At 33.3% G+C, this 21,616-nt stretch overlaps 1 protein-coding gene across 3 annotated transcripts in view; it reads left to right on the top strand.

Moving 5' to 3' along the window:
* Window positions 1-21,616, top strand: part of Adgrb3 (adhesion G protein-coupled receptor B3) — a 729,205-nt gene that overhangs the window by 250,663 nt on the left and 456,926 nt on the right. For all 3 annotated transcript variants that reach the window (XM_031367067.1, XM_031367069.1, XM_031367068.1), the window contains exons 3-5: window positions 2,336-2,446; window positions 8,254-8,415; window positions 14,468-14,632. In XM_031367067.1, coding sequence (XP_031222927.1) covers window positions 2,336-2,446; window positions 8,254-8,415; window positions 14,468-14,632 — 438 coding nt within the window. The remainder of the gene's footprint in view (window positions 1-2,335; window positions 2,447-8,253; window positions 8,416-14,467; window positions 14,633-21,616) is intronic.

Here is a 21,616-nt window from a genome sequence, read left to right as displayed (position 1 = left end):
TATATTGAGACCCTGGATTTGATCTTTGTTACAAAATAAAAACAATAACATAACTATGATCTTTAAAAATTTTCTAGTTAAATTATGTTACCACCATAATCAATACTTCTACTTTAAACTTTTGTTTGTATACGATATAATTAAATGTATAAATATTTAATGGATTTTTTTTTTCTTAAATGTTACAACCAAGGATGAGGCATCATTACTCAGATAGATATAAAACTTGAGGGTAGGTAGTCACTAAAATTGAACATTGAAGTATCATTTATAATATAAATATTTTGACATATAGAAATCTCTTGGCTAGGAATAAAAAATAATAGCCTAAATTCTATTTTAAAAATAACATTTTAACTGATGTTTGTATTAGAGAAAGCATTAGAAATTTAACATACTTATTTTTAACTTATCCTGGTAGTAAACTGACAACCTTAAGCTTCAGAATTGTACTTCAACATTATAGTAGATTACAGGGAGATAGATTACAGATTAATGTCATCCTGCCACAAAGATTAAGAATGGTCTCCCATCAAGTTGGTTCTATCATTGTTTTGTAACTTAAAGTTGTATACGTGGGGTAAACATTTTCTTCCATCCATTGCATTATTGTGTCAAACTACGTTAGAGTGAGCATTAGACTCCCTAACTATACTGTAAAATATAGACTCAGATGTAAATATTGACATTAATTAAATCTTGCAGATCATGCAAGTTAAATTATAATTTTATGTGGAAAGGTGGGATATAATGTGAACAAAACATAGTCACTAATATTTGTTTTCTATTGGAGATACAATATATTTAATTGCATAATAGTTTTAAATATATACTAGTGAATAACTACAGTTAAAATTTTCCAAATAGTAAATATAGTAGTAATTAGACACTTATAAGCTCAGTTAGGAGTGTTTTGAACAGCAGATAGTTTGCACAGAAATGAATGAAAGGATGCTGATATGAATAAGAAAATGATGATGGATTTTATTTTCTCAAATATACTGATATTTTATAAATATTTCTACTTTATATTCTTTGATATTGTACAAATTGACAAAAGAAGACACACATTGAGACCACTTATACATCTCAGGATGTGAACTAGAGTGAACTATCTAGAAAGAATTTCCTTATAGTTAGTTTGTCCTGAGACATAATTGTGTGGAATTTTGATTGGACAGACATCATGCTAGCCTATTTTCTGACATAAAAGGTAAGGACTTATAGAATGGCCACCTTCAAAATACATTGCAGATATTTTGTTTTAGCATAAGTACATTTTAAAAATTGATGAGAAGATGGCCAAGTAATCAAACTGTTGGTCAAAATTTCATTCTTAACTTTTGAGTATTGAGCATCAAGAGATCAGTAACATTCTTCATGTAAGAGATAGCACCATTGTATTATTCTTACTACGTATAGCCTTTCCCTACCTGACTGTTAGGAATTAGAACAATCAAATATTCCATATGATAGACTTTTTACAAAATCATTTCACCATAACAGTTCAGCAGACACAGGACTTATCAAGAGTCCTCATATCATAACCTCTCTAAGCACATGTATTTTTTTTTTGAAACACACTACACAGAATTTTAAATTCCACACTTCCTTTCTATTTATCTGCTAGACACAGATAATTTTTGCCTTAATGAATAACTTCATTATAGAATAATCAAATAAGGAAAAACCTAGACCCTTTTTAATAAAATTTTAAAAAGAAAACATCACTTCACATGTAGTTAGAGAAGGCAAGGAATTAGTTAAACCAGTGAAGGTCAGAATCAAAATTACTAAGGCTATCAATTTTTTGTGAGCCTTTAGGCATACCAAGACTGCCTCATTTTTGGATGAAACAAAAAAACATCATTCATTCTCTGAATACATATCATATAAAGTCAGATTACAGAGCTGTCCATTCCTTCTAAAGATGCTGGAAATCTTGTGTGGGTGAAAAGTATTTAGCCATATGCAGCAGACCCCATTCAGGATTCCCTCAAGAACAACAGTTATGAGCGTGGTTGTATTTTTTTGTTCAGATATAAGGCTTCAGAACATTATCACAGAAGAGTAAAATAAATTCTGTTACTTGAGTTGACTTTACATCGGCTGTATTATTTCCTGACTGTTATTATTGTTTCTTGAAATCTGTTCATGATTGCAGGTTTCCTAGATGAAGTGTAGCCATATTCCAAGAGATCAACATAGAAAAGTGAGACTTGTGTATTTATCCATAACTTGTAGGTCTGGGTAGGAACATATTGCATGGGTCAGTGATGTAAATTGTGACAAATGTCTACACACAGGCTTTCATATACCTTTATTCTGTCTTTAGAATTTGGAATGATGGGAGATCATACAATTAAAAGTCAGCGACCTCGATCTGTCCATGAGAAAAGGGTCCCTCAGGAACAAGCTGATGCTGCTAAATTTATGGCACAAACTGGTAATACGTTAGTTACATTTTTCTATTTATTGTTGTTAATTTAATGAAACCACTGCATGTTTTCATGATCTTTTGCTGCACATTCGTCAGTTTTGGAGCTGATTTTTTTTTTGAGCCATTTTTTGTCACCAGTTAAAGTCCATAAATAAAGTAGCTGTGAATGAAAAATATGCAAACAATAAATGTGTAAGACTTACTTTGCTTTTGGTATGGGAAACTTTGGAATTTACATATTATTTCCTTATGTTAATTAATCACTAAATTGTATCATTACAATTTTAAAGGAAAGCAATAAAGTTAAATTTTCAAGAATATTTGATTTTGAATTTTCAAGGACTATAATTTAAATAGGACTCAGATGATGAAATTTAACATAATATGATTTGATATATTAAATATTCTTCTAAATGTCATGTTATCTATAAATATTACTTGATTGTTAAAACATATAGAAGCTACACTATTTATAATTTAATATATGATTTGAAAATAAATTTGTTGCAAAATATAAATAGTAAAAAGCTGACCATCTAATTAAATATTAACCAACCTGACTCTGGTTTATAAAATTCTTCAATACTATATCAATCATGATATATTTAAACCTATCTCTAAATTTGAATGTAACTAAAATATGTTATTTGACATATTTTTAAAATTTATAAATATACATGAATAGATATGTAAATGTAGGACTTATGAGTTAATAATCTATAGAATTTGACAAATTACAGTGTGTCTAATTTGGCTGCTCATAGTAAGTGGTCCAGAATTCTCCCCAGTGACATGGCATGGGTGCAAACATGTGCAACATTTACATTTCTTTTTCAAAACTGAAAACTGAGTTTATATGTCTCTTTAAAAAACGGTATGCATTCCATTCTTGTTGATTTGAGAGCTAGAAGGAAGCCACAAGTATATGGCCAGATGTGTGGCATGGTATTCAGACTGATTTTAATTAAATTCTCCAAAAGAAATGGATGTTTTTTCAGTTCATGTCTTTGTAGTATTATTTGCTTAGAACCCTGGGACTGAACTGACTGCTCAGAGATTCAGATATTGATATTAAGCTGCATTCTTGGTAATAGATGAGAGATAGAGTTTAATATATTAATTATAGCTCAGCTTCTGTGAGCACAATATAGAGAATAAACTCTATAAGTGCACACTTTAAACTTCGGAAACATCATCTGTTAGGGCTATATCCAGAAATGGAAAGAACTTTCTTTTTGGGTTGCTTTTGGGATACCTTATTTAAGGGGAGATTTATGTTGTAAGCAGTTGCTTATCCAAATCCAAAATGTGTTATAGGGTTCAAATGAATTGCCAAATTTTTAAATGTGTTTTCTTCTGAGACCAAGAAGAAAATAATTGAAGGGGCAAGCAGAGATTCAAAGGTTCCAGTGCTCATGGAGAGATAAAACTGGGCCGACTACTCGGTCCCTTAGGCATCTCCCTGTAAGGACACATGTGCCATATGAGAAAAGTGTCCTTCTTTTATAAAGAAGACATAGCAAATATTGATTTACTGCAGCTCCTAAAGCTTGTCGTCATGGGGGTGTGAAATGGAGAACCATAGGTTTAAATTCCCAGTGATCCAGTGACATTAGTTTGTGAATTCAATATCATGCAATTTAATCCAGTGTTTATTTAAATTCAGCTTTTAAATGTTTGTGAAATTTTTTCTGCCCAAATATTTTAACAACTTTGAATAGCAAAGAATATTGTTAAAAGAGGAATTGGTAATCACAGGTTTTACATTTATTTCTGATTTTCCAGTCATTTTTTTGTCTACACAGTGTGTGTATTTTTTTCACTAACAAGTGACTTGGTAAGTAAAGGACACACTGAACAAATAGATTTGTGACCAACTTTAAAACATTTATACATGTTGTTAACAATACAGAATGGGGATGAAAAACTAAAAGCTCTAAAATGATTGATTAATGCCTGAATTTATGAAAAACAGGGTTCAGAAATTCATATTAAGACATTATATATGAACACATTAAAAAGTGCATTGTACTTACTTTGGTATAAAATTATCATGCTGAACTAAGAAAGGAAATGTATTACATCAAATATTTTTTCAGCTTCATAACTGAATACTAAGCACTTATAAAGCTAAAAAGTTTTCTCAAATATTTTCTTTTGATGTTCACATAGACTAAATTAATGGAAGTATCAAATAATAGCATTTTATAAAATGAAGTTTTATTTATAGAACCTGTCTGTTTCTCAAATGAAGGTATTAATATTATGTGTAAACAGTCATGAAATTTTCCATGATTTGAGAAGAAATAATGTTCCAATGGAGAAAAGTTCAATATTAAAATTATAAAATGCCATAATGTGTTATATTAATCATGGAGAAAGAAATCAGAAGCTACCACACATTATTTCTTCTCAAATAAGTGAAGTGGCTTCTACACTTGGTACAATCAGCAAATGTTTTCACTTTAAAATATGCTTTCCTACACAGAGACAAAGTGAATGGATAGTTTTAAATGATATTTTTATGAGGTGGTATTATTTTGCCAAGATAACTAGAGTATTCTTACTAGTGTTAGTAACTGAGGTAAGTCTAAACATTAACTAGGTTGCTATAAAAGCCTAAGATCAAGGAGGGGTTCACTGGTGAAGAGCTATTACTGCTCCTGCAGCGACCCCATGTTAAGTTCCTAAATTCACCAAGAGGTTTACAACCAGCTGTGAACTCCAGCTCTAGGGCATCCAACATCCTTTCTGGCCTCTGTTGGCACTTAGGAACACAGTACCCCTCGCACATGTAGCCAAACTGTCTCATGCATGATAAAAATAAAGTAGAATAAACACCTAAATTGCATATCTATATGTATAGTTAAGAAAAATGAAATAAGATAATAAATATGTCTATTTTAGTGATACACCCAAGCTAAGCACCAGTAAGCTGGAGTAAGATGGCTTAAAGGTTCTTCCTTTTTAGCGACAGAGGCATGAAGTGAGTTTATAAACAGGTTTGGAAAAGTGACCACTTATTACATGATAAAACCTGTCTGTATTGGGGATATATAATTTGTGATCTAATATAGGAATATAAATTTAATTTGTGTTTCTAAATTCATGACTTTAACATTGCTACCAAAAATTGTATTACTATCTTGTTCATAATGTTAAATTCTCCAACCACAGGATTTCACTCAATTTTTACTGGCTTTTGAGGAAGGTAAATTACTAAGGAGTTTCAAAAAAATAGAGTTTTTCAAGGCCCCCAAGGCCTTGTTTCTTTCCTGTTTTACTTCAGAATAAGGAGCCTTAATATGACCTTCTGTAGAGAAGTTTTCTTCATGACCTTTGGCACATCTTTTAAATTACATGTGGACTAGATCAGTTTGCACTATCTCCAGAGACACACAGACAGAAAAGGTTGCTCAGTTTATACTTTACTCTTTCAGTGTCATTAGAATACCTCTCTTAGGAAGTATATTAACTATTTCTAACACAACTCAGTGCTTTACTAAATAATGCTCACCCCTTAAAAAAGAAAAAAGGAAAAAAATAAAATAATAGAAAAATTGAAGAGAAAATATCGTTTGATATACAACAAGGTCAAGTTGATGGTTAGACCATTTTCAGTGGCAAATTTTGATGCTTAAGTATGAAATAAAAATGAATATTGTATTGCTTAATTTTATTTAATTTTTCATCTTCAATATGAACTCTAAGGAAGGCGAGTTCTTGGCTATGATGACCTGGCCCCATTACTAAACGTGTTCAGTGTCATGCCGAATCATAGATGTAGAGACAGCTCAGATTTTTAAGCGCCCGTACAGGGTTGCATTAACTTAGGCCTTGGTATTAATCCACGACTAAGTTATTTTTTTAAAAAAATGTCTATCTTGACAATGCAAGAGAGAAAGAAAAACTATGTTTGTGAAAAATAGAACTAATTTTATTCATAATCTTTGTCATTTCACCTACAGAATTCACATTGCTCATAACTGTCTGGCTTGTAATTGATAACATAGAGCCTTGGCATTTATACTCAGTCACAATGCAAGGAGGTTGACATGTCACTAAGTACACATTTCCCCTAATCTTAAGCTTAAAGTTTTTGTTACTAAGTATGCTAATGTATATGTAGATAGTTTTAACAACTGTCATACTATTTGGGTCACAAACATGATTTTATTTTGCTAATATATTATTGAATATAATAGGGCAAATTACAAGATATAACTTCAAACACGATTAAAACAGACATCCAAGTAGATAATTCTGAAATAAGCCATATATAAATTTGTAAAGGTAAAAACACTAATCAAGAGTGATCTATTATTGTATCTTAATGATAAACACCATTACGAATATTTAAAAGAATCCCAGATTAATGTGAGCTGTCATCTAAATTACCAGCATGTGTCCTTCTGATAGACAACCAGGTATCAATGATCTGTTATCTATGCCTCTGCACTCACAATGTTAGTCCAGTACAAGAACATATCCCTCATGATCTTGCTAAAGGAATTACAATAGAACAGTTTTTCTCTGCAAACTGGTTGTTCTGAACCCTCAAGAAAATAAGATAGCAGATTATAAAATCAACATTTGTACCTAATAGACTTTCTAGCAGTTGGCTCATTTTTAGAATAGATTTATCTCTGAAGACTGTCTTACCTAATGTTTGGTACAAATTGACTCTTTTTCTACGAAACCAGATCGGGTGTGTTGATTAGCACATAATATATTTTTAAAACCACTGAGTAACCCTCCAAAACAAGACAGTCAAATGAACTGTCATTTCTGTCCCCAGAATACATGATATAGAGTTATTTTTTTCCTTGCTCTGTATAATTAGTGATACAAGTGCTGGGAAACCCCGCCCCTGTAAAATATTTTAACAACCATGTGAATGCTTAACTTTAAAACACACTACTAACCAGATATGGCTTGACTGGAATTTGGTGCAAAGTAATGGCAACTTTTCAAGTCAGGTTCTAAAATCCAACCTGGAACTGATGCTAGAATATTAGAAGACTATCCCAGAGGTTTTAAAAATTGATGATTCCTATCTCTTTATGATATGGCTTTTAGATGAAAAAACTATGCATGTTTTCAGTGTGATTTCAAGTACCAAAAAGTTTATGACACCTGACATTAATTGGCTTCTTAGGGTCCTGTTTTGGAGTAAACTTCAGTTCCATGTTCAGCTAATAGAAATGATAAACTTTCATTCACTTGAAGTAGAAAAATATCACTTCTTTAGATCATATGTGAAATGATGAACATGGAGAGATTAATAAATTGCCACAAAGCAAATGGCTATTATAGGTTGAAAAAGTAGGAAATCCATTTGGAATTCCTTGTCTACATAAACTGTAGTTCAGATGTGCTCATCCTTTAGCAGTAGAAAGTTCATTATACAGCACAGAGCTAGACGAGGACATATCAATACCTCCCTGCTCACCAAAGCCACAGTGTATGCTTAGAAAAAAATTCTGGCATCAAATACATTATGCTTGATAGGCTTGGAGAAAACCCCTTCAACAATTATTTTTTTAATAAACACAATTTCTTCCTTCACAGTATTGATAGCAAAGTGGGCTTTGCAAAGAATGTTTTGCTAACAAGGTCATAACAGTCTTTGTACTGGCATTGTATACATCCCTCTGAATTCATTTTCCGATGAAATGTTTTGTATTTTTGGATTCACTGCCATAGATTTACATTTGAATTATTCATGCATGCCATGCTGTCAGTTGGGTAATATGCTTATGAGATGAATAATCAAGACAGTTTTTCATGTTTGTTTGTTGTCTTGCATGCAGGTGAATCTGGTGTGGAAGAGTGGTCCCAGTGGAGCACATGCTCAGTTACTTGTGGTCAAGGGTCGCAGGTGCGAACCAGAACTTGTGTATCACCTTACGGGACACACTGCAGCGGCCCATTAAGAGAATCAAGGGTTTGCAATAACACTGCCCTCTGTCCAGGTAGTGTTAGCAGCAACTACGACTGTGGATGTTTTGAATTGTGTCATGCTACGCATTTGGAACAATTTGTTATTTTCTTATGAACTGGATATAGGCATTTTCATTAGAGTCTATAAGTGTGATTCTTCTCAACTGTGATATCTTACTCTGTATGTGATCATTTTTGATTTCTGAACACTCAGGGTGTTAGATATTTGACCACCTCCCTGCTCCAAATATGGTTGAAATGTGTGTATCTACTTCAAAGAGTATAAACATAGTTATTTTTCTTGCATTTTTAAGGTGGTAAAAATATCCAAATGCATATATGAAAAAAATAAAATTTTTAAGCATAGTAAAATATTGCATGTACTCACTCCATGATTGACATAGTTTGTCAGTCAGGAATCCTACCATTCATCTGGACCTATCTGGGAAAAAATTGTAGTGGACCTAAAAATGATCTGTCGTTCTACTTTATATACTACCTTGAAGTGATTCTTCTCATCACGGCCATATACTGCTTTAAAGGCTAGAGAGGGAACTGGTTCAGGTACATTCAAAAAATATATTATTTAACGATGTACCAGATTTTATTTGTTTCACCATCTCAAACCAGTGAGAATTTTATTTGAATCAGTCCCAAAGCGAAGCGTTTAGGTTGTGTCCCATCACTTGATGGGTGGATGACCATAAGGTATATGAATGCAGCAGAAGCTGATACTAGGCTCACATGTAGAGTCTTTGCAGAAGCATTTGAAGGGAGATGTTCTAGAGAAAGGTCTTATTACTGTAGACCCCACAACCTTTAAATCATGCCTAAATATTTTCTAGGGGTCTCAATTTCCAGAGATAACTGGTTCTGCAATTGATAAAAAAAAGTAAGGCTGAGGGACCTGGGAGAGTGGTCAGGAATCATGTCAATTTCTAAGCAGGCAAATGTAATAATCATAAGGAGCTTGGAAGGCAGCTGTCAGTTAGGGGCTGCGAAGCTTCAGTTTTTCACTTCTGATGATCTGCTTGACCACACCATGAGTATACTAAGCACTCCTGAATTGTGAGTTCAAAATAGTTTCCCTGAACAATTGTGTGTGGTGAAGGTTTAAAAAAAATCCAAAAAAAACAAATAAAATAATAAACAAACAAAAACAAAACAAAATAAACAAACAACAAATGATCCTTGAGGAAAGAGAAGGGAAGAAGATAGCAGGAGGAATTGTGGGAAGGATGTCATGAAGTGTGAGAAACCCTTTCATCAGCATTGAGAAGTAGAAAATCAACTGATGAAGGCATTGTTAAACTAAGACTACGCAGGAAAGGAAGACACAATTATTAACAAAAGGACAATAATTGCTATTGAAAATAGGTAGACATCAGGATTATGTTAGCCAAGGAAGAATATGGAATGAAACATAGTATGGTTCAAAGGGGAAAATGTATGTCAGTTATGGAAGGATAAAAATGAAAAAGTCTAAAAGCGGGAGACCTAGACCAAACACATTTCAACAACATGAGCTGAAAAAAATAAAAGAAAACACAGAGAGGCAGAGGCTTGGAGTGTCATAGTGGAACCCAAGATCTCAAACATCATATTTACATCATGATTTACAGAGTACAGTTCCCTGCTATCATCGCTTAAACCAGTATCAATAGAAGATTCTGATTCAATTGATATATAAATTTATCTTATAAATACTTCATATCAACATCATGTATCATGACAAGTATAGTGTCTAATGGCAACCATATTCTCAGGTGAGAATCTGATTATTCTTCAGAGTGCCATCCACCAACTTCCATTAGTAGCTTACTTTCCAGTCTCCAGTTACACAAATTGTAAGGGTGACGTATGGAAGTCTTCATCTTCTATCAGAGGAAGATGATTAACCTGTTGACTAGGAACATAGAGCATCCGTGGGAGGAACCTAATCTCTGCCACATGTGGAATGGCTACATGTTCTCCCTGTGTCTGGTGTGAAGAAAACTGAGTAATATCTCATTGGACAACTTTTTTTTTTTGATTTCTCAAATATCTTTTGTAAGAATATAAACAGTTTCAAGTCTCTCTTTAAACCTCATGTACATAAAATATTTGTCTTTCTAAATTTTGGTTGAATATTGCTCACAAGAGAAGTATGACATTGTTATACTTCAGTTTGTTAAATTTAGATTTTTCATAAACTTTTATAAATACAAGAGATCAGATTCATTATTTTAAAATGTCAGATAACTACATAGTTATAGGAAATAGTAGTTTCTTTCATATGCTGTTACTTTTTGTTCAGTGTAAAGTGTTATTTTTAATATGATTTATCATGAAAGCAATAAAAAATGAAAACTAAAATCTTCAAGTGGTTTAAAACTTAAGAAGTATTTGAATCAATACAAACATCTATCTAAAATAATAAATTTTCCTTAAATTTGCTCACAAACCAATCTTACTTGTCCTGCTTACAGAACTCTAATTTTTTTGCTATTTCATTGATGAACGTGGGACAAGAAGGGACAAATTGACTAGTAAGTTAACCCTCTACAAAATATATGGAAGCACAGAACCCAAGCTTATTTGTATCAAGAAGGAAATACCTTAGTATTACAAATGAGTTAATTTCCTTATTCACATGTTTTTTTCTTTTATTCAGATCCTCTGATACAGAATCACAGTGGACCTTCCACACACTTTTTTGACTTCACGTTACTTTTTATTTGACAGGTTTTTGTTTGTTTGTCTGCCCTCTATCCCCCAGAGGAGAAACATCTGGAATATTCTTAAAGTAAACTGGGAAAGGTAGAGAGTAACATTTGATTATGTAGTTACTGTTTCGGCTGAGTTTCAGTTCTCTATTCTACTCCAGAGTTCTCAACCTTTGTTGATTAAACACCAGCAAGCACCTCAACCCTGATAAGTCCTTGTTTCATGAGAACCACACTGCTCATTCGAAGCATCACTGCTCATTCAAAGAATCCGTGGTTTCTACCCATTTGATGCCAGTAGCCCTTCATTTCCTTATACACTTATAAAACCCAAACTGTCTGCAGATATCAACCAGTGTCCTGGTGGGCAGAGTTACCTCCAGTTGATAATCGCTGATCTGTACTTAACGGAGATGAATCTGTAAAAGTTCATATAGGTCTATGGGATGGTTTGGGATTCATTTTTATGAATGTCGTAGTTGTCATATTCACTTATTTCCAAATAAATCTCTTACACTTTAAAAGGATTATTTTATATATAACACAACATAAATTATATGAGCATTTACAGATGTTTATTTCAAAACCTGGTGATAATGTTTGTATATTATATATATATTTTATATTCTCTTTGGCGTGTACCAAGCATATATATATATATATATATATATATATATATATATATATATATGTGTGTGTGTGTGTGTGTGTGTGTGTGTGTGTGTGTGTGTGTGTATCTGGCATAAGTTTTAAGAAGAAAACTACAAAAAATTAGATGAAATTGATTAAATTATTTTATCAGTACTATTTCTTGAAGTTACTAGATAATTCATAAATTTTCATATTTTACTGTAAAATAAACACTTAAATAAAATTTTATATTAAATTGAAAACTTGATCTTAACAAAATCCTTATGAATAGCCTCTCTAAAATAATTTTTTTAGAATCTATAAATATTGTAAAGCATGTGCTCTAATTTTCTGCCAAAGCAGTCATCTCTAAAATGAAAAACTATTAATACTTTCTTGTCCCATATAGAAGTTAGCATCTGAAATGATGTAACAGAGCCACAAAACAGTAATGTATAATAGTAAAGAATGTATAAAATGGCTAAGTAGCATTTGTTTCCTGATTCCAGTATCATGATTTTACAAAGCTACTAAATTCCTTGTAATGTTTTGTGGTTCACAACTATATATGTATTTATATAGTTATATAGTTTTATATCTAGTTATATATTGGATATATATATAATACATATATATATATATGCAATTTAGCTGTTAAATGTTTTCTAGCATTGTGCTGTGTAAATTGAGTAATATAGCAATTTGATAAAAGATCATACAGAGTCATTAAAACTTTTCATAACAGAGCAGTTTATTGTTAAATTGAGAAGTTTGATAACTGAAAATAAATACAAAAATAAATAAAAACACATAATCAAAAAATTAAATATATTAATACATTTTTATTAGAGAGATTTCATCCCTGATTGATGTTTACAGACATGTATGACATATGTATATATTTTAAAACTATATAACATTTATGTGTACATAGCTAAATACAAATATCGAATAATCTCTTATCAATGAATACTAATCAGCCTTGGGTTTTTCAGATTGCCATGAGATAGATAAAAATACAGCTATATACCACTCTCTGGAACTTTTCCTATCTATTATGTTCAAAAGACTTTCTAATGGCTTTCATAAAATCATTGAAAAACTTTTACTGAATAATATTAAAATTGGGTTGCTGTTTTCAATGTTTGAACACATTTTTACAACTTCTTGCAATAAGTCAAAAACCTGAGTAGAAGGAAATGATTTACCTAAATGCTAAGGTGTGCCATTTCTTGTGGATTTCTTTTGAAATTTACTCATAAGTCATTTAAATTACCATGTATATTTGTGTATCAAAATGCACTTGTGTTTTGAAGTGTATGTATATACATTGTGGCACAATTCAACATTAACATAGTTTGTAAAACTATATAATATTCTTTAAAGACCTGAAAAGAGCAGATATTAAGTACTTTTACCACAACACTGATAAGAACCTGTGGTAATGCACTGGCAGATTAGCTGGATTTCAGCTTGAATGAAAGAGCATGAGCAATATACACATGAAAAAAAATTCTAGAAATATCATATTTACTTAGAAAGTACCGTTGCCACTTTACATCGGCTTGTGCTTTGAGCATCCAGATGAGGAAAGCTAACCTCTCTCCGTTTTTCTCCTGAGGATCAGTACTCCCTCACTCATCCCAGGAGTGACCTTAACCATCTGGGCTCAAGGTTTTCTCAGTGTTTTAAGACAGAGGCTTAGCATCAAGAGAGCTGGTTCTCAACAGAGCGATTTCTCCTGTGTTTTTTGTACTCTCGCTTTATTTGCAGGGTAATACACTGGTGCTAATAACAGGGTGAGAGCAGTAATTCGACATTCAGAAAAGGGATTTAACCTCTGAGGTTCAGTGAACTTTTGTAAGATATACTGATATTTATTTATACCATATTCAATACTCATTATGAGGGAACATATATTGTTGTTTCCAATTATGTATGAATTATACATACTGAGATATTTGAAGTACTGGTATGCCCATGGTTACTTTAATTTTGTGTTTATATAACGGGTTTTATTCTTGTTGCAATTTTAGAAATATAATTAGGAGAGTTTACAGTTCCATCAAACTAGCAGAGGAGGATGATCATTTTCTAGTTCCATGGCTTTTAAAATGATCTCTGATCTCCCCTTGAAATGGGGAAGGGAAGGACACTGTGGGAGTAGATGCAATGGTGGAAACAAACTCCTACTCAAAAGATAGTGAATGGAGCTCCAAAATTTTAGATGAAAAATTATTTTTTTAAAAAAAATAGCCTAAAATGTTTAAAATTTACAGAACCGATTTTTAGCAACTCTTTTTCATTATCTGACATATAATATTTTGGAAACTCCATAGATATTAGAATTAAATTGTTTCTTAGCTATTTAAATACAAATATAGCTCTAAAAGTTCAGCCCTGTTATGAGAAATTTAATTTTTCTTATTCTTTATAGGTGACCATACTTTAAAAGTAACTTAGAAATCTTTTATCAAGAGAAAGAAAGGGATTTCCACTTAAAAAGTTGAAAGGGGGAATACTTTAAAACATAATTCAACAGTAGAAGAAACGTACATCTAGTTTTTTATTGTTTCATTATATTTTCAAATTAAATTTAAAAGCCTATGTCTAATTAGAGTTTTATTCAAAGTAAGTTTTCAAAATATCTTCCTACTTTATTCGATGCTTTGTTTTCTTAATTATACAGAACGAAGTCTTTGCCCTCGGTTCTCTTCTCTGTGGCTGAAGCTTCTTTGCTTTATTACAGTACATGGAGTTTGGGAAGAATGGTCACCTTGGAGCTTATGCTCCTTCACATGTGGCCGAGGCCAAAGAACACGAACAAGGTCATGCACACCTCCTCAATATGGAGGAAGGCCCTGTGAGGGACCTGAAACTCATCACAAGCCTTGTAATATTGCCCTCTGTCCAGGTAAGCATATTTGGCAACTGAGGACGCTTGCATTAATGTATTTCATATATTGTTCCTGGTGTACATAGCATACCTAAAACATATAACTCTTATTGAGCCTTGCTGAAAAGTGTTTCTTCTCCCTCCTGTCTCTGATCTGGATGAAACAGGCTGATTTCCCTGGTTCCTAGGTTTGTAGTGATGCGTATTTACTCGAGTGGTACCAATTGGTGTTCACCTTTCCTATATAGCTCTATATGTATATGTTATTGTTTTAAAATAAAGTTTTATAGGTACAGAGGTATCTCTTGGGAAGAATCATAAAGAGTTTTCAGGTCTTGAGATGAGTTTGGACATAACTAGCAAGACCTGACTTAGAGTTGTGGTTCACAGCGTTATTCCCTCGCGATCATTCAGTTGAGGAAGGGAATTTTTCATTGAACATATGAGAAAATTCTCTATTTTTTGGAAACATCATAGGACAGTTTACGTAGTCTTTCATAGTGTGTATTTATGCCATCTTACCATTTTCTTTCTGCCTAATAATTCAGCTTCCATCATCTCACTTTGAGAACTCTGTCCACCATCCCAAAGTCCTCAGGCCTTCATAATATTGCCACACTTCAAATAAATAGTTGCATAAAGATGAAGAAATTCTAATCTCTGGTTTCAAGGAGCTCAAAATTTAAGGAACTATTATGTGTTTGTAAATAAATAAATGATATTCTCATGATATTCTCTCCAAGGAAGCTATAGACAAAACTATGAATGGCAAGGAGCTAACCTGAATGACAAAATTCTCTCCTCTGCTTTTTGGAAGGTTTTTTTTTTTTTGTAGATTAGTTCATAATCTACTCTGTATGAAAGCAACAGAGTGGAACTCCCACAAGATACATTTTTATAAATGCATTTTCTAACAGATTCATTTTCTTCTATACTCTTAAAATCTTCAAGTCCATGGCCTATGTTATAAGGCAATTTTTAATGTTTTAGAAATTTTAGAATAGGATGAAGATCACTAGAGGAAGTCAGTAGAAAGTAATGGTGACTAGATATGAAATATAATGTATACATTTAGGAAATTTGCAAAATATAAGTAAAAATATCATCTAAAAATAAAAGTTCTGTGCAATTCCATGTAGTTCACATACAATAATTTGAATACTGCTCTTTTCCTGAGACTTTTTTAAAGCGTGTTCAAATTTTTGCAGAAATCTGGCCCAGTTCATATTCTTTAAGTAAGTTGTATGGGTCTGTCTTTATAAGCTTTAATTTATCATAAGCTTGATTCTGTTACTTTTGTTTTGGGGTTTAGTTAAACAACAAAAGATTCAAATTTCTGTATTGTATTTCAAGTTACTTACTCTACATGGGAACTTAAAGCTGTGGCTTTTCTAATTTTTCACTCTGGATTAGAACTTTTCCTATTCTAGTTTTAAAATATATGATATATTTGATGCAACCACTAGGAGTTCTCCTTAGAAATAACTGTTTATAGCTAAACTCAACCATCTCCACTGACCACCAAACATTCTTCCGTAGCTTTTGACTAGGAACAAGGCTTTGTCAAAAAGAATACATACTCCCCAGTTTCAAGAAATTAAGAAGGTATACCTATAAGTGTAGAAAATTTTGAATGAAGTACCCTAGTGTCCTTAAAGGTTGTAGTTTGGTGCTTGTACAATTTAACCTAACATTTGTTATAATCTTGATATCTGGGATGCTTTAGACATTATTTTATTATATATAGATGCAATAGGAAATATACAAACAATAAAGTAAATGGTTACTATTACTATAAGTCTCCTTGGAGTCACCAGGATTGTGGCGCAGAAAAGGTCAGAAGATACATACAAAAGCACAAATTGCATTGGTCCTCACGACTTTGTGATTTAATGTGTGAGTTGCAATAGTGTATGGCAATATAATTCAGTGAAATACTATAAGAAAAGAATTTCAGACCATTTCTTTTAAGAAATGCTTCTAAACTTTATAAGGTACTCTAAGGGTGACATAGACTGTTCATCAAATAATGAAATAGTTTTCACTTATGCAATTTTGTATACAACTGCAAGTAGTTCATACCCCATCAACTGCTTTCCTAAAGACATATCCAGTTTCTCTCACATCTTTTGAGGGTGGAAAGCCCTCTGACTCACATATAAATAAAGAGGGATGAAAGGAAGGAAAGAGTAGAGGTGGCGTTACTACTTTAGTTGTTACTGTCTTAGGTTCTTTCCCTGTTGCTGTGATGAGATGCTATGACAGAAGCAACTTAAAGGAGAAGGGGTTTGTTCTGGCTCAGTCCAAGGTGGACCCCACCATAGCCAGGAAGTCGAGGTACCAGGGCTTTAAAACATCTGGTTGAATTGCATCTAGTCAATAAATAGAGTGTAGTAAATGAGTGCTTGATAGCTTTCAGATTGCTTCTCCACTTGATACAGTCTGGGATTCCCCTGACCACAAAATCATCCTGACAATAATTAAGGTGGGCCTTCCCACATCAATTACTGCAATCAACATAACCCTGCAGGGACATACTGAAAAGCTACCCTTAATCATTCCCAGTTATGCCCTGAGGCTATCCTCCCAGGTAATTGCACATTCCACATAACGTTAAGTTGAAAATTAACATCATCACCCTGGCTACATTAATGTCTTGTCTGAGAACAGGGGCTGCTCTTGATGGGGAAGGTGGGCAGAAAGAGGAGGGCAGCAGTGGGAATCAGCTTGTTTAGAGTTATTATAGAAGGGTATGTGGATAGACGCCCTTAGTGTTTAACTGTCTTTGTACTCTGCTTTTCTTACCTAAGCCAATACAAAACACAGTCTAAGCCACATTGTCTAAGTTACTGTTTTCCCTGAAATTTTATTGCTGTAACTAACTGAGCATTCTATTCATGACATATCTGAGTATATAGGACTTCTCTTCAGTTTCCTTCCTACTTAAGCAACTTGGTTCCTGGTATTCCTCCAACAAATTATGGTATAACATAATACTCATCATAATACCCATAATATAATAGATTCTCATCATAACATATTTGATGAGTATATATTCACATCTACATGTATTATAAATGCAAATTTCTAAACCTCATTCCAATTTATCTAGTTATATATATATATGTATAATAATATATATACATATTTGTTTCCTTATTGTAATGTGATGTAGTGATAGGATCTTTTTTCATTAGTAAGGAGATATTTGCTTTTATGTTTTTTTTCCTTCTTCATTTTTTCCTATAATTGTTACTCTCTGAGAACTGTTGATGAGGCCTTTGAGAGGATTAGAAAGGACTGATTAAGGGATTAGGTTTGTGTCCTAAGTAATTTGGTAAGGGTTAAAGAAGGAAGAACATTGTTCTGGACTGGATAATGTTAGGAAGAATTATTCTGACTGGGTGTCATATACGTTGTGTAGAGTCAAGGGAAGACATTCTGTAATTGGTGAAGAAGTACCAGTCACTCATATTAGTGGAGAAATGAACATTTTGTAATGTGAGTGGTTATACTATTTATATGACATTTTTTACATGAAAGCGATAATATTTGACAGTGATGTTGTATGGATGGGTTAGGTCAGTAATTATAATATAGCCTAGCTGCATGCAAGCCTAGGCAAGCTATTAACAGTGGTAGGATCTAACTATGTCAAATTTTATCTTAGGATTGTCCTGTTATTTGGACTTCTCCTGTGGAGAAAATCTTGTCATTGGTTTCGAGCTTTATCAATATTTAGCAACAGAATTGTGTCAGATGTGATTGATGTACCTGTGTTTATGTTGTATGTCCAATATGAAAATTATATAGATCCATAGCCTCAAAATAAACCACTTTCTTTGAACTTAAACAATTCTCATAATGTCTTAAGTTTTTAACTTAAACCTTCAAAATTAACAGACATGTAATTTGGTTTATGCATAATATTTTGTACTAGCAGTTGAGGATTAGGGGAATCAATGACTCAAGTTGTCCTTGTCTTTTGTCTCAGCTTTGGCACTTCTCAATCTGAGATACATTGATGTAGGAGATAGAAATAAAATAGATCAATGTCACTGACATGTGAGTGAGACACAGCTAGAAGACCAAAATACATAAAGCATCTATATAGATTCCATGTATACATTATGTAAAAGCAATATAATTATATGATTTAATAGGAAGTAAATGGTCTGGAAACCAGAACACATTCACTTCCAATTCTTAATTAGTGATGTTTAATTTTACAACTAATTATTGCCTTTATCATTCCTGATTTTTTTTCAATTTTTAGATTGAACCCAGCATCTATGTGACAACAATGATGTGATTAAAGCTCAGTAGAAACACTGAAAAATATAAAACTATGTAGAGTGGAGATTTAGCAAGCTTGGTCTAAGGATATTACTTTAGTATTAGGGCCTTTTAGAGGTTATAAGCCAAATAAACTCAAGGTGTCATTTTTGAACTCTAGAGCAGTATGCAAAGAGTCAGGGACTTTACTCACAGGTTTGTGCAAGAATTCACCAAATGCCTGTGTGTGGCTATGGTGTCATCCTGATATCGTGTTTGAAAAACGTATCCCTGTCAGCCCAGGATCCACATAGTGGAGAGTTTCTCTGGGTCTAGTTTCCATGCACATTTACATATTTATGCAAATCCTGACAGGGAGCTATAACCTAAGGATAGTTGCCCTGAAACACTCCTGGGTTCAGTGTTCTGTTGACCCAACAATTGGATGCTCTGCCCTCTTAAGAGAGTAGCCTGCCTGTCCCTCTGCAGGGAGCCCTTCTGGTGACACAGGGAGTGGGATAATGCTAAGCACTTGTGTGCACTTGGTTCAAAGGTCTGCAGTTCTCTCTGCTTGGGGATGTTACAATTTGACATTCAATTGCTGCTCCACTAACCTGTTTCTTCATTAATTTATAGTTTGTCATTTTAATATTCTGGACTGTTTCATTTTGATTATGTTTGTTTCGAGGTCATTTGGGAGTTTTAACCCTATACCAGTAACCTCTTAAGTTCCTAGCTTATATATTTTTTCTATTAATTGTGCATTATTTGTAAAAGAATTTGCACCGTGCTACTACTTTTTATTCCTGCCCTTTCAATGTCTTTCCCATTAGAGTGAATTGCTTACATATTCATTTCTAACTTCTAATATAATATTGTATCTTCTTTCTGCTTTTATTACGTGCGTTTTAAATAGCAAGTAGGAAGCATAGATTTTGTTTTCTTACTTTTCTGTTTATTTCCAAGGCAGGAAGTCAGGCTTCTTCCAAACATTTGAGCCTTGTATTATGAAAGGATCTTTCATATTCCTGGTGACTCCTAGCTAAATGTGAATCAGAGATCCCTGGCTTTTCCACCATTAAATCAGACTGCTTTCGTAGCAGATGCCAGGATTCTTCTGCTCACAAGTGCCCTCTCTGTCTCATTTACTCATTCACCAATATTCAGACAGAATCACTGCTGAAATAATAGTTTCAGTATCTAAACTCTACAAGCCTTAATGGCTGGTACATAATCTGTCTACCTCTTCTGTATGCAAAATAACTTTGGATCTAGAAAATAGGCTAAAACAGTATCTTTACTAAGATATCATATAGAATTTAATAGGAGACAGTTGTTATTCCTTCCAGATCGGCTTGGTTATGTCTGGCAGGATGAAGTCCCTACTGGAGTGAGAATAGCAGAGTTCTAACAACTCAGTCAGAGTAACTCTTCTGGCCCCTGGAAATCTGGTAGTTTGTGGAATTGCTGAGTGAAGTTTAACTGCCTCCTGCGACTGCCTTGTGGGAGGGAGCGCATTGCCTATACTGTTAGATCCCTCCGGTTTTTCCTGCTTCAGAATAAAGCTTTTTTGTTGTTGTTCTGTGTTCTTAGTCACTGTTGTAGAAGAGCTCCTACAGCAATAGGAGTATTTGAAAATTAACATTTATTTTGAAAAATAAAAAGAAACAGCGAGTCCTTATCATGTAACTGGAAGGGGCATTGAAAATGATGATTCTGACCTCTGGGCATTTCTGAGAAGAAATTACGAGGTCTGGTGTAATGTTTGAAAAAAATGGCTTTCTATGAGAGTAAAAGAAAGGAAATGGTTATATTTTAAATAAGATATGAAAGCAAATTATTCTTATCATTGCATTCAATACTTTATAAAGCATGTCAGAAGATTTTGCTCCTATCTCAATGTAAGCTGTTATCCATCAATACATCTTTCCTCTTATGTTCTTCAGCCTCTGGTAACTACCATTCTGGTTTTAAAATCAACATACTCTTACATGGAAGTTCATATGACAGCTATCCTTTTGTTTTTGTCTTATTTCACTTAACCTAATGATCTCAGGTTTGACTCATATTTCATTTGCTTTACTGATGAATAATATTCTATTGTGTTTGTCCCACACTGGTTTCGTTCATTCCTGACTTGATAGACAGATTAGATTAGGTACATTTCTTGGCTCCTGGCTCTCCTGCCAGGCACTACTGAAATAAGCAAAGACATACAGATGATTCTTCAAATTACCGATTGTTGGATCTCATGCTAGTCCTATTTTGTCTCTTGAGGAAAATCCACAACATTTTCCTTAATGGATATACTAATTTGTAGTCCCTCCAATGGGATAAAAAAGACTGTTCTTTTCTCACCATCATGAGGAGAGCTGTTCTTAATGGGTGTATCTCACTGTATCTCACTGTAATTTTCCTTTGGCCTTTTTCTTATTCTTTTTCTATATACATGCTAGATATCTGTGTGTCTTGTATTGAAAAATATCTAAGTAGAATGCTTGTTCTTTTAAAACATAGACTGTCTTTCTGGTATTTAAGGAGTTCCATATACAGTTCTGGATAATAACTTCTGGCTCCTTGCCATCAGGTCCAGACCAGAGGAGAGAGGTCTCCGACCCGCTGGGGCTTTTCCAGGGCTGAGTAGGATAGTGAATGCCAATGGCCCAAACGAAACACACTGATCCAGGAGTCCTGCCAAAGCAGGAACTCAATTTTATGGCATCAGCC

Source organism: Mastomys coucha, unplaced genomic scaffold, assembly GCF_008632895.1.
Source record: "Mastomys coucha isolate ucsf_1 unplaced genomic scaffold, UCSF_Mcou_1 pScaffold14, whole genome shotgun sequence".
Lineage (NCBI taxonomy): Eukaryota > Metazoa > Chordata > Mammalia > Rodentia > Muridae > Mastomys > Mastomys coucha.
This window is presented reverse-complemented; position numbering and strand designations above follow the sequence as displayed.